Source organism: Calidris pugnax, unplaced genomic scaffold (genome assembly GCF_001431845.1).
Source record: "Calidris pugnax isolate Ruff unplaced genomic scaffold, ASM143184v1 scaffold27, whole genome shotgun sequence".
NCBI lineage: Eukaryota > Metazoa > Chordata > Aves > Charadriiformes > Scolopacidae > Calidris > Calidris pugnax.
The window spans coordinates 12,617,018-12,629,038 of NW_015090893.1; the positions used below are offsets into that span (position 1 = coordinate 12,617,018).

General features: G+C 62.2%; 1 protein-coding gene across 1 annotated transcript in view; it reads right to left on the minus strand.

The window, feature by feature from the left end:
• Window positions 1–787: 787 nt before the first annotated feature.
• SYNPO (synaptopodin) overlaps window positions 788–12,021 on the minus strand; it is a 15,016-nt gene continuing 3,782 nt past the window's right edge. Inside the window, exons 3-4 of the mRNA XM_014947767.1 lie at window positions 3,685–5,576; window positions 788–2,411 (exon numbers count right to left, since the gene is read on the minus strand). Of these exons, the coding sequence (XP_014803253.1) occupies window positions 1,647–2,411; window positions 3,685–5,576 (2,657 nt within the window). The 3' untranslated portion in view covers window positions 788–1,646. The remainder of the gene's footprint in view (window positions 2,412–3,684; window positions 5,577–12,021) is intronic.

Consider the following 12,021-nt stretch of genomic DNA (forward strand, 5'->3'; position numbering starts at 1 on the left):
GCCACCTCGGGGACAGATGGGAGGCAATCGGGGTGGGATAACGGCAGTTTATTTCTGAGCTGGGTATACAACTGTGTGGTGAAGGCAGGTTGTGGTGGCTGGTGGAGCAAAGTGGGGGGCTGTGTCCTTGGGAAGGGCAGGCTGCAGGGCAGGGGAACCCCAGGGGACAGGGGTGGGGTGGCTCCAACAGTGTCCTCTGCAGAAAGGGAAGGGGTGACAGGGACTCCCTGAACGGGGAAGGAGCCAGAGCCCCAGCAGCCCAAAGGCATCTTCCTTTCTCCGTGCTGGTCTCACCAGCACCCAGGCTGTGTCCCTTGGGTGGGGGGGCTGCAGTCACTGCCACAGCATCTCCTGGCCCCCCAACTCAGCCCTGAGTGGGGACAAGTGCTTTGGGGACTCATTGCCCTCCCGGGCACCCACTGCTCTCCCCAGACTCTGCCACTTAACTGTGTCCACCCTGATGCCCTCCTCTCCCCATCACCCTCCCACCCTGAACCTCCCTCTGACACTGCTGCCTTCAGGGGGGTCTCTGTCCACCCACCCCCCCCAGCTCCTTGCAGGGCTCCCATGGGGACATGTGATGTGGTTTAGTTTCAGGTGGTCCTGCGAGGAGCAGGGAGTTGGACTCGATGATCCTGCTGGGTCCCTTCCAACTTGCAATATTCTATGACTCTATGTCCCCAAGACACTCTCAGCATCACCTCCTGCATCAAAACCTCCTTCAAACCCTCTGCAACCTGTACCGCTTCCTTCGCCCCCCCCCTCCCAGCCCCTCAACCTCCTCCCACCCTCCCTGGCTGCCGGAGCCCCCCACCGGGTCCCCGTGTGCCCCTCCATCCCACAGGGGTGGGGACAGGATGGGGTGAGCGTGGGGATGGGGGACAGTGATGGGGTACAGTTTGGGGCTGCCCCTCTTCGCCTGGGCAGGGCAGGAGGGCACCTGTAAACAGTCCCCTTGACGTGGCAATCAATAAATAACTTTGGCTCTCTTTTTGGTCACCGCTGAAGGATTTAGGGGGGATTTTCTTTGGGAAGGCATCAAAAGTTTTTTAAAAAGAAAAAAAGCAATGAAGAACTGGGGGGGTGAGAATAAAAAATTAACTCTTCCTCCCCAAAATCTGGTTTCAATAGAAACCAGCCAGATCGGGAGGCTGGGACAGCCTGGAAGAGGGTACCCAGCTGGGGCACCCACTCAGTGCCACCCACCCCCGGAAAGCAGAGCTGGGGGACACCCTTGTGCTGGGGACAGGGGGCTCGCAGGGGACCACCGAGCCTGTCCCCCATCCTGGCTGTGTGGCATGGGGCTGGCTGGAGGGCAGGGGCTGCAGAGGGAGGGGGGCAGTGCTGGGGGCTGGCATCCCCCCCCCCGCCCCGTTCCCTGCTCTGCCTGCTGACCAGGCAGTCCTGCCCCAAAAGGTTAGGCTGGTAAAAATAGAGCAGGGCGAGGGGATGGCGGGCAGGCGGGAGGCACCTGACCCCACCGGCATGCCGAGGGGACACGGCAGCTCCGCCGGGGAGCGGGGACACCGGTTTTGGGGAGACCACAGCCCTGAGGGTTGGGGTCTTCCCGGTTGGAAGGGTCAGCGGGTGGCATCACCTGGGCTGGCGGGGCTGGGGAGATGGTTGCCCAGCCGGGGCTGGCTCGTTTAGGAGGTGCAGGGGGCCCCCGAGGGCAGCCCCCCTGGCTTCAGCCGCAGGCTGCCCGTCCAGCCCCGGGGGCAGAGGTTGAAGCTGTGGATGCCCGGGCTCTTGGCCCCCGAGTCTTCGGAGTCGAGGGAGACGTCCGAGTCCGTCGGGGACCGGGAGGTGCAGCGCTTGGCCGGGGATCGCCCACCCACCACGGGGGATGCCAGGGGGCTCCTGGGGCCGGGGGACAGCCCAGAGATGGGGCAGGGGGACGCGCCGGGTGGCAGCATGAGCTGACGACCCTCTGCCCAGGCGGCTCGGGACATCCCGGGGGAGGCACAAAATTGGGGACCGTCTGCCCGGGGCGATCGCAGGGGGCTTTTGTGGGTGGGCGAGGGGCTGCCCAGGCTCCCCAGCTGGGCAACTTGTGGGGCCAGGGCTCTGGAGCCCTCCGACCGTGCGGCCCGGGGGGACTGGGGCAAGCTGGGGGGGCTGGTGGGGATGGGGGTGAAGGGCCGGGAGCCTTCCATCCCCACGGCCTTGGGAGAGGAGCTCTTCCTCCGGGCAGCGTTGATGATGTTCCTGGCGAGCCGAGCTTGCATCTGCCGGCTGGCCCGAGGGTCAGCGTCCTGCCGCAGCGGGGACAGGGACCTCTCACTCCACGGAGGGGACATGGGGGGTCCCTCGTCCAGCTCGGGCACTGAGGCCGGGCTGGCCCAGCCGTCCAGGCTGCCTGGGTGCCGCCGCAGCAGCCGGGGTGAGGCGGGGAGGGAGAGCCGCCTTTCCTGGAGGGGGGACAGAGAGTGGGTTAGTGCCAGCACTGCTCGGGGTTTGGGGGGACAAAAGGGACAGAGCAGAGGGACAGGGGCAGAATCAGTGCTAGGGAAAGCTGGGTCAGCCCTGCAGGAACTGGGGATGCAGCCTCATGTGTTGTACCCCCTGCAAGGGCTCCCCCAAAATGTGTTTGCCTCTGCACCACCCCCCCACCCCCGCCAAGGAAGTCAGGGCAGGCTGAGTCTGCAATTAATCATCCTCGCCCAAAATATGACCCAGGACCTCTCACTACCTGCAGTTTCCTAAAGCCTCCCTCCGGGTGATGCACAGAGACTCCCCCCCTGCCCCATGCCACCCCCAGGGGTCCATCACCCCCCAGGCTGCTCCCACACCAGCAGGAAAGAAAAGAGGCAGATCTGACAGCGCAGAGAGTGTATTCAGAAAGAGGGTAGGGGGAAAAAAAGAAAAAAAAGAAAACCACAGGAGAAATAAAAGTGCGAGAGAAATAAAAGCAGAGTCAAAAGGCAACTCGTTACCGTGGGGGGACGGACAGAGGCAGGGCTGGACCAGGAGCATCAGGCTGAGCATCACCCAGCTGGCCCTGCCCTCGCCTGCCATCCTCCCCCTGGCACAGCCCTCGTCCCCAGGGACGGGGACCCCACAGCTCTCCCATTCCTCCAGGGATGCGGCTCCCCTCTGCCGCACGGAAGCAAAGGAGGACAGATCCTGAAGGAGCAGCAGAAGAGAGAGGAGCAGGCACAGTGAGGTGGAAAGGCGGTGTGTCCCCTCCAGGTTGGCTTTGGTAGGAGGCCGATAGGAGCCGGTGGGACGGAGGGGCTGCGGGTGGACAGGCAGAGCCCACAGCTGTGAGAGCTGGAAAGGCAGGAGGCGAGGAAAGGACGGAGCCAGAGATGGGATGCTCCACACAGTTTCCAGGCAAGAGAAGACAGAAAGTGCTCCGTGGGACAGGCAGGCTTCTTTGGGACCCCATGGGCTCTATGCCCCCGGCTCCAGCCACCTCCCTGGGACCCCTTGGCTCCCACCACATTGGGGGCTCCCCAGTGCCTGTCTCATCCGTGGTCTCGGTACTGCAGCACCCCAGCTACTTCTTTTTTTTTTTTTTTTTCTATTTCCTTTTCTTTCCCCCCCCTTTTTTTGTGGTTGGTTTGGCTTTTGGCACACCCGTGAGCAGTTGGGGAGGACTCAGCCAGTGGAGGGAAGCCTAAAACCCCCGTGTTTTTCTCTCTGCCACCACTACTTGTAGCAAAAGGAAGGTTTCCACACCTGTGGCTCGATGCCGGCGTTCCTGGTGGAGTAGGAGGGCCGGGGTGCCTGGAAGCCCCCCTTTGCTCGGGGTGGCAGCAGGTGGCACGGGGAGGCCAGCAGCACCTCGGTTGGGGCTCCGGGACTGGCACGGCTACCGTGAGTCAGGGGCAGAGCCCCCGAGGCACCAGGGAAAGGGCTGGAGGTGGTCTGACCAGTGCCGGGCACAGCGGTGGGATGCCAAACTGGGGAAGGAGGCAACGGAGAGGTCGGGCAGGAGGTTTGCTGGGGGTAGGGGTAGGCATCTGGAAGAGAGGGTCTGGGTGGAGGCATCTCCCGGGGCATGGACCTCGCTGGCCCCTTGGATGGGGAGAGGATGAAGAGCGAAGACTGGAGCTGGTAGGGCTGGTGCTTGGAGATCTCTAGCTCCTTCTGGGAGACCTCGTTCTCTATCGGGTTGCCACCATACAGAGATGCCGGGGGGGTTTTGGAAGGCCTGGAGGGACTCTTGGAGGGGTGTCTGGAGACCATGGGTGACAGGCAAGCATTGGTGTCGTACTTCCAGGAAGGAGGCAGGGACATGGTGGGCGATGGGGACCGCAGCAGATCAGGCTGGGAGGGAGCTTCGATGATGAACTTCTCCATCCTGGACTGCCGACGGGCAAAGAGCTCGGCCCCCTTCCCTCTCGCTTCAGTCAGGTTGTGGCTGGGCTGTGGCTTGGGCTTGGGCTGGATGGTGGGAGACTTGAGGCAGGAGGACCACGCCGGAGCATCATCGGCCGGCGGGAGGTGCTGCCCACCCCTGGCCGTGCTGTTGGGGACAAAGTTGGCAGCTTCAGCCCCAAGGGCAAAAGGCTCATCCTCGGGACAGGGCTCCCCCTGCTCCTTCTGCTTCTTCCTGCTGTCCGCGCTCTGGACCAGGTCCAGCAGATCGGGGTTGGGGCCCAGCTTCGGCTTCTCCACGAAGGTGAACATGGACTTTTTGTTGGCCCTCCGGGCAGCTGACTCCTCCAGGATCCCCGTTTTGGGCAGGGGGTTCGGTCCACTCCCACCATAGCCCAGAGGAGGACCTGGCAGCATCTTCTGCTCCCGGGGTGGGTACAGGGCCGAGTAGGCGGGGGGCGAGCGGACACGGGTGAGCGGCGGGGGGCTGCTCAGGGTCTCTGCATAGGTGGGTGGTGGGGGCAGCTCGGTGGCTGGGGGTCCCTCGGTGGGCTGGCTGCTGGTGGGGGATGCCTGGGTGCCGAAGGGTCTGGCCGTCCGGTTCTTCACCGGTTTGGGCTTGGCCAGGGTGAGATGGACCTCGTAGTACTGCCGGCCCCGCGCCCCGTTCTGCTCCTGACTGGCCGGGGATGCCGTCCCCGTGGCCGTGCCCGCTGGCGCACTGGGCACCTCGCCGGGCACCTCGCCATTCTTCCCCTCCTCGGGGCTCTGTGGCTGAGGGAGAGCTGCAGCGCTCGGCCCCACAGGGGCTCCCACATCCCCGAGCCCCCCTGCCCCACTCTCCATCCCACCAGCAGCCTGCTCCTGCACACCGTTGGTGGTGGCAGCCGATGCCATGTTCTCCTTCAGGTAGATGCTAAGCGGGACCTGCTGGTCTGCAGCAGGTGGCTCCCGACACGGGGAGGCATTTGCCTGCAGCTCCTTCCCTGGGGTACGGGGCTGCACCTTCATCCCCTGCCCCTCGCCCTCCTCCATGGCAGCTTGCCGAGGCCGGGGCGCAGGGCTCAGTGGCAGCCCCCCGCCATGCCCGGCCCCGGCCAGCCCGTCGACGCGCTGCTTGCGGCGGTTGAAGAGCAGGACGCCCTTGGAGCTGGGGCCGGGAGCCGTGGTGAGCTGCGCCGCGATCCTCCGGCTCTGCGCCTTGGCCTCCTTCAGCTCCTTCTCGGAGAGGCTGGCGCTGCGGGAGAGACCTGGGACCAGGGGAGAGAGGGGGGTTAGGGGTGGCTCAGTGAGGGTGTGGGATCCCAGCCCTCCCCATCCGGGACCGGCAGCCCCTCCTCCAGGTATCTGGTCTCTTCTCACAGGTAATTAGTGATAGAACGAGAGGGAATGGGTTCAAGCTGCAAAAGAGTAGGTTTAGACTGGACATTAGGAAAAAATTATTCACTGAAAGAGTGGTCAGACAGTGGAATAGGCTGCCCAGGGAGGTGGTTGAGGCACCATCCTTGGATGTGTTCAAGAGTCGTTTAGATGTGGTGTTGGGGGATATGGTGTAGGGGAGAACTTTGTAGAGTAGGGTTGATGGTTGGACTCCATGATCCCAAGGGTCTTTTCCAACATAAACGATTCTATGATTCTATCCCTCAGCATCCCAACCCCTTCCCCAGCAACTAGGGGAAGGCAGGAGGGATGCTTGGGGGGGAAATGGCAGTCCAGGGGTGATGGGGAACCCAGCACAGCCCCCGCCGAGACACTGAGCTACAGGGTGGGGAGACAGAGGGCAATGCTCAGGGGACACCCAGGAGCTCTCAGGACCTTTTCTCCCATCCCACCACGGTGATTGAACAGGAAAGGAACTTCTCCAAGGGCTTCGGCAGGTCTCAGGTTGCAGTTGGTGTGGTTTTGGCCCCCAGCTCAAAGGGGCAGCAGGCAGGGAAGGGGCCAGCGCGTGTCCCCCGGCCCCTCGCCCAAATCCCAGCGGGCAGGAAAGCAAACCCAGCCCCAGCAGGGAGACCTCACGGCAAGGCTGGTGGCCAGCCCCATCTGGGGACTGATTTATGGAGCAACACGAGATGGCAGCAGCCGACAGGAGCTGTGCAGATCCCGACCTGTTGGACACAGACACAGCGAGGAGCCAACCTCAGGCCTTGGAGCCCAGGCAAGTGCTAAAATCAAAGTGCTAAAAAGCCCCAGCGAAAGCCCCGCAGCAAGTGGCCGGGAGTGCTGCTGGGCTTCTCTCGTGTGCTGGCCAAAAAGGTCAGGGCACCAGCCCTTCCCGAAGGCCAAAAAGGATGTGGAGCTGCTGGGAACACATTTTCTCGGGGTGAGCAATTTCCTATGCGCTCGCCCTGAAGCGCCGGTGGGAAGGGCAGCATCACCAGCCCTGACGAGGCCACTGCCGGGGGACAGACACCACCAGCAGCACCCCAGCACCCCCCGAGGGAGCAGCCCCCTCCCCAAAGGTGCTGCTGGGGTGGCTTTGGTGGGGTGTCCCCTCTCCAGCCCCAGCAGGGAGGTGGGTGGCCCAACTGCCAGCCCCAAGCCCCACTCCCCCGGCCGCTGCCAGCACCCGCTCCCCTTCCCTTCCCATCCCTTCTTCCCTTCCTTCATGTGTTTCTCATTTTCTTGCCTTCTGTGCCGTTTGGGAGCCTTCCAGGATATTTTCAGCGGTGGCTCAGCCTACCAGCGAGGGAAGGGATGGATGACTAAGCCAAATCCTTCCAGCGAGCCCACGGCGAAGCAGGAGGGCTTCTGCAAGCTGGGCATCTCCTCTTCCTCGCCCTTCATCCCTCCCACCTCCCACAGCACCCAGCGACTCCCTGCCCTGGCCCCCAGCACCGCCAAGGCACGCAGGATGGTCCTGCCTCCAGGAGTGGAGGAGGAAGAGGAGAAGGAGGAGGAGGAGAAGGAGGAGGAGGAGGAGGGTGGATGAAGCCTTCAGGCTGCCCGATGGGAGGGTTTTGGCTGGGCACAGGGGGAGAGGAGGCAGTGGATGCCAGTGGAAAGTCTCTCCTGGAGACGAGGAGCCCATCCACAGCGCCGGCAGCCAACATCTCCCCCGGGTTAGCGCCTGGCATTGTTTAACGCCCCATTTCTATTTGCTTTGGCGGCGGCCACAGAGCGGGGCCGCGGTTTCCTCCGGCCGGGCTGGCTGGAGGGCGGCCAGCCCCGCGGCTCCCGCTCCGCAGGGTCACCCTCGCTGCCTTTATCTCCGAAACGGAGGAGAAATACAGCCAAGGAGCCGTTGAGAAACCAAGCCACAAGGCTCCAGATGTCTGTGAAATTCGTGCTCCGAGCCCAGCATCCCCGCTTCCTCGGAGGCCGAGGCCGCCTAAGAAGCCGAGCTCTCGGCGGAGCCATTTCGCAGCCTCTCGCTCTTGCTACTGCCTCTTAAAAGCAACTGAGGGGCCTTGGGGGATCTCCTCCACGCTGGAGGGATGACTCAGCTCTTGGCCAGCCCATTCCTGCTTGGACTAGCCGCCGGATACACTCCTGCGTAGCCGGGACCGGCGCTGGGATTCATCCCCTGGGATTTTGCCCCCAGGTGTCCCCATCCCTTGGTGCCACCCTGGGCACAGCCATCCCTCCGGGCCACGGGGTGCTGCAGGTTGGGAGCCCCCCCACCTGAAGTCCCCCACCTGGCATCTGCTCCCAGCATCACCTTCCGGACCCCCACCCCCTACGTGCATCCAGCAGCCCCAGCCCACCTGGTCCCCACCATTCCCGGGGCTGGTCCACCTGAGCCTGCTGGGAAAGAATCCCTCAGGATACCAACGGGGATTGGGGGAGGTGATAATTCCCCTTCACATCCAATTTTCACCGCATGGATGGAGAGCACCGAAGCCTCCAGCGGGCCAGAGGAAACTTCAGAGACACCCCCCCACCACCACCATACCCTGCCCTGCTTGCACAGCTGCACAAAGCCCGGTGGACAGACAGACAGACAGATGGACAGACAGACCCTGCAACCCAGCTCTGCAGGCACCGTCACAAATGGGGCTCATCATTGCTCAACCTGGGGTGACACCCTATCCCCAGCCGAAGGGCAGGAACCACCTCCCTCCCCTCTTCCCCCCGCTCTGAGCTGCAGGATGAGGTTATTTGACCCCAGCCATCTGCCGCGGTGGCCGCAGGGACCCTTGTCACCCGGGGTGGCTCCTGCATCCCTCTCTCCCCTCCCAGCCACAGGGAACATCCCTTCATCCTTCCTCCCCATCCCCTGACAGCCGGGGAGCCCCAGGCAGGCTCCGGTTGTGCGCTTCCCCCCGGCCCCAGGCAGACGGGAGGGAGATCAACCGCTGAAAATGTCCAGGTGGTGGGGAGGAGGAGGAGGAGGAGGAGGGGAGTGGGGCCAAAGGCAGCCTGAGCAGTACAGGGAGGAGGCAAAACTACACACGGCCGAGGGAACCCAGGGCTTGTGCAGCACTGGAAACCAGCTTCCGCCCATTAAGGGGAGTCCAGTCCAAAATCCAAAGGGTGACAGGCTCTTCTCACGCTTTCCCACTCTCCCTTCCTTCCTTCCTTCCCACCGGCTCGCCACCACGCTGTCCTTCGGGAAGGAAACGTCTCCCCTCTCCAAATGTCCCGGCTTCTTCCAAGAAGAATAAATCCAGCCCGGCCAGCCCTCTCTGCTGTTGCATCCCCTGTCGGGGGGGTGTCCCTCCGCAGCCCCCCAACCCTGTGGTCCAAGGATGTTGGGGAAGGAGATGCTCCCTGTGCCCCCCAGGACTTCTGCACCCCCAGTGCCCAGGAGCAGCCGGTCCCTGAATGCTGTTTCAGTGCAATACACTTCAGCTCCATCCAGAGGAGCCTATAGATCTCTATCTATATGTTTATATAAGCATTTGCTCCGTAGGTTTCTCCTTGCTCCAAGGGTGACTTCCAGCAAAATCCCCCCAAGCTCAGGGCTTAACAGCTTCTTACCGCGCTGTCAGTCATCCTTCCCCCAGCACATACTGTGCTCTCTCCTCCAGAGCGAGGATGACGAGGGTGACGAAAGGCATTTTTTGTTGCTCTCCCCTCCTGGCCAGATGGGGGGAAAAAAAAAAAAATAATAATCCTTCCAGCTCAGCTTTCCGTGCAAAGGATGGGTCCCCCCCGCGCAGCCCTACTGCAGAGCCTCTGAAGTCCAGCCAGCAAAGGCTGGAGTCACCATCCCGCCCCGAATGATGGTGGAGGATGTCTCAGACCCTGCTTGTGGCCTGCCCTGCCCTGCCGTGGGTTCCAAGAGCTGGAACCAGAAGAGGATTTTGGCCCCAACTTGCAGGGAAGGGAGATACCCCAGGGCTCTCTGAGCTGACAGATTCAGTGGAAGTTGCTGGTTTTGACGTGGCCGGGATGTCACATGAAGAGAACCAGCAGCTTGGAAGCTATCACCTTGCAGGTGTCACATGCACTGTCACATGGTGGTGAGGAGTCCTTGTACAGAGAAGCCAAGAGGTACCAAAGTCCCAGTGTGGCTGGTGGGATGCAACAGGCCACATGAAATCTTGGAGTCAAGGCTGGCAGGTGACTCCAAAATCTATCCCTGGCCTGCTCCGGGTTTGGATGCTTGGCCATCCCAACGCTGTACCCACCAGGCCAGGATGCTCAGGATGTCCTACCAGCCCCAGCCCACCTTGGCCAGGATGCTCAGGATGTCCTACCAGCCCCAGGGTTGCCCAGGGACAGGCAGAGATGGACCAGAAACCCCAAAACCACCTTCACACACCACAGCAGCCACCATCCGTAACACCCAGCCGCTTTTCCCTCTTTCTGACCATTTCTTGGGCTGCGGCAAGTCAACCCAAAAAATGCCTCTTGCCGGCAGAATCCCACCAGCAATACCCAGAATTAAACTAAGAGAAACCCCATCTCTCCAGAGGGACACACACCCCATCACCGTGCCACCTCCAAGCCACGAACCCAAGAGCTCATCTACAGCCGGAGGGTGCTGGGGAGGCGGGATCCAGTGTTTTCACCCAAACATTGGAGGGCTTTGGACACCGAGGAAATGTAAGCAGGTTTTTTGGCAGAGAAGCCAACTGGCCTTTTGCCCCAACTACAGCTGTGCAGGATTTTTTTTTGCAAGGCACACTAACTCGCGCACACTGAAGTCCGCGCTTCCCTCCAGCTCCCAGAGTTATCCCAAATAATCTGCTGCTGGGAAAACAAGGAGGGCAGCACAGACAGGCAGACAAGCAAGCCAGAAACTGATACCGTTGAAACATATGGCTAGATACATGACAATTTTCTGCCTCGTTCCCAGCTTCCAACCCTCCTCTACCCCAGATATAAAACATTCATGAAGTTTTTTACCCGTGCTGGCCCATGCGGACTCAAAAAGCCCTGGCTCAAGCGGTGGGTACCGGGGGGGGGGCAACCTCCCCCCCAGCCTGGCAGGGCACACCGTGCTGGGCCTCTCCTCCCGGGCGCCTTTGCCAGTGACAAAATCTGGCACAGCGAGAAAATTCGATGCGCTTGCAAGTTTTCCCTGCGCTCTTGTTCACAAGGGCTTTGCTGGATTTGGAGCCGTTTGCCTCCCCACGCCTCGCAGCCTCCCCCCTGCTTTGCCCAGCACCCAACTCCTGCCCAAAATCAGCCCCGCAGCCTCCAAGCAGCAAGCCCTGGGGCACCCATCTGCCACCTGGGGGAGGAGGAAAAGGGGCTGGGGGGGGGAAAATTGCTATTTAATAGGGGACTGGTTGCCCCAGCCCTGCTTTCCTGGGGCATGTCAAGCCGAGGGGATGCAGCAAGCAGCCCCAGCCCTGTGTGCATCCGCCCTGGGGAAGAAGGGGCTGCTGCTAGCAGGTGAGTGCAGGCAGCACCTTCCCCCCAGCTGGCCAAAATTAAGCTTTTTAGCTTTGCAAAAGGAGGTTGGAGCTGAGCAGAGCTCCTTCAGGTTGCCCTGCCATCCATCCACCTGGAGCTCAGCAGGGCCATGGCCAGGTACCACAGGGACCCCATCCCTCCTGGCAGGTGAGTCCCAGCCCCCTGATGCCCACCGGTGCTGGGACTCTCCACAACACATCCTGGGCTGCCAGGGCACCAGTGACAGCCCTGCCGGGCTGGTGCCATCAACCAGGGGTGCTGTCCCAGCGAGAGAAGGTCATCTGGCTTAGCTTGTCCCCGTTGGATGGACAGAGCGGGATGAAACGGGGCCTTTGCCCATCCCTTGCACAACCGGTAAGGGATCCATCCCGCTGGCTGCCAAGGCACAGGGACAGACCTTGTGTCTCCAGCGCGGGGTGGCACGGCCAGGGGAGATCATGTCCCCGCCGGGGGGGACAGGGGGACATTGCCTGGGAGGGTGCTCTGCAGAGTGGGGAGGTGCGACCCTGCTGAGCCCCCTACATCCCCCCACATCCCCCCGCTGTGCCTCCCATGCCCCACACCGGACCCCCGGGGGGCGGGCAGAGGGAACCAACACCCTCATGGCTAATATATAGATATAGATATAGATATAGATATAGATATAGATATAGATATAGATATAGATATAGAAAAACCCGGGTCAACCCTCATCTCCCCCCCTCCCCGGGTTGGCTGCAGCTCCACTCCACTCCTTTGCCCCACGGGTGCTGGGTGACCACCCCCGGACCCCCATACACCCCCGGACCTCCCCGTGCACTGCCAGCCCCCCCACCTCGGGACATCCCCAAATCCCTTGCACCCCCATCTGTGCTCCCACCTCCCTCCACCCCCTTCCTTCTGCAC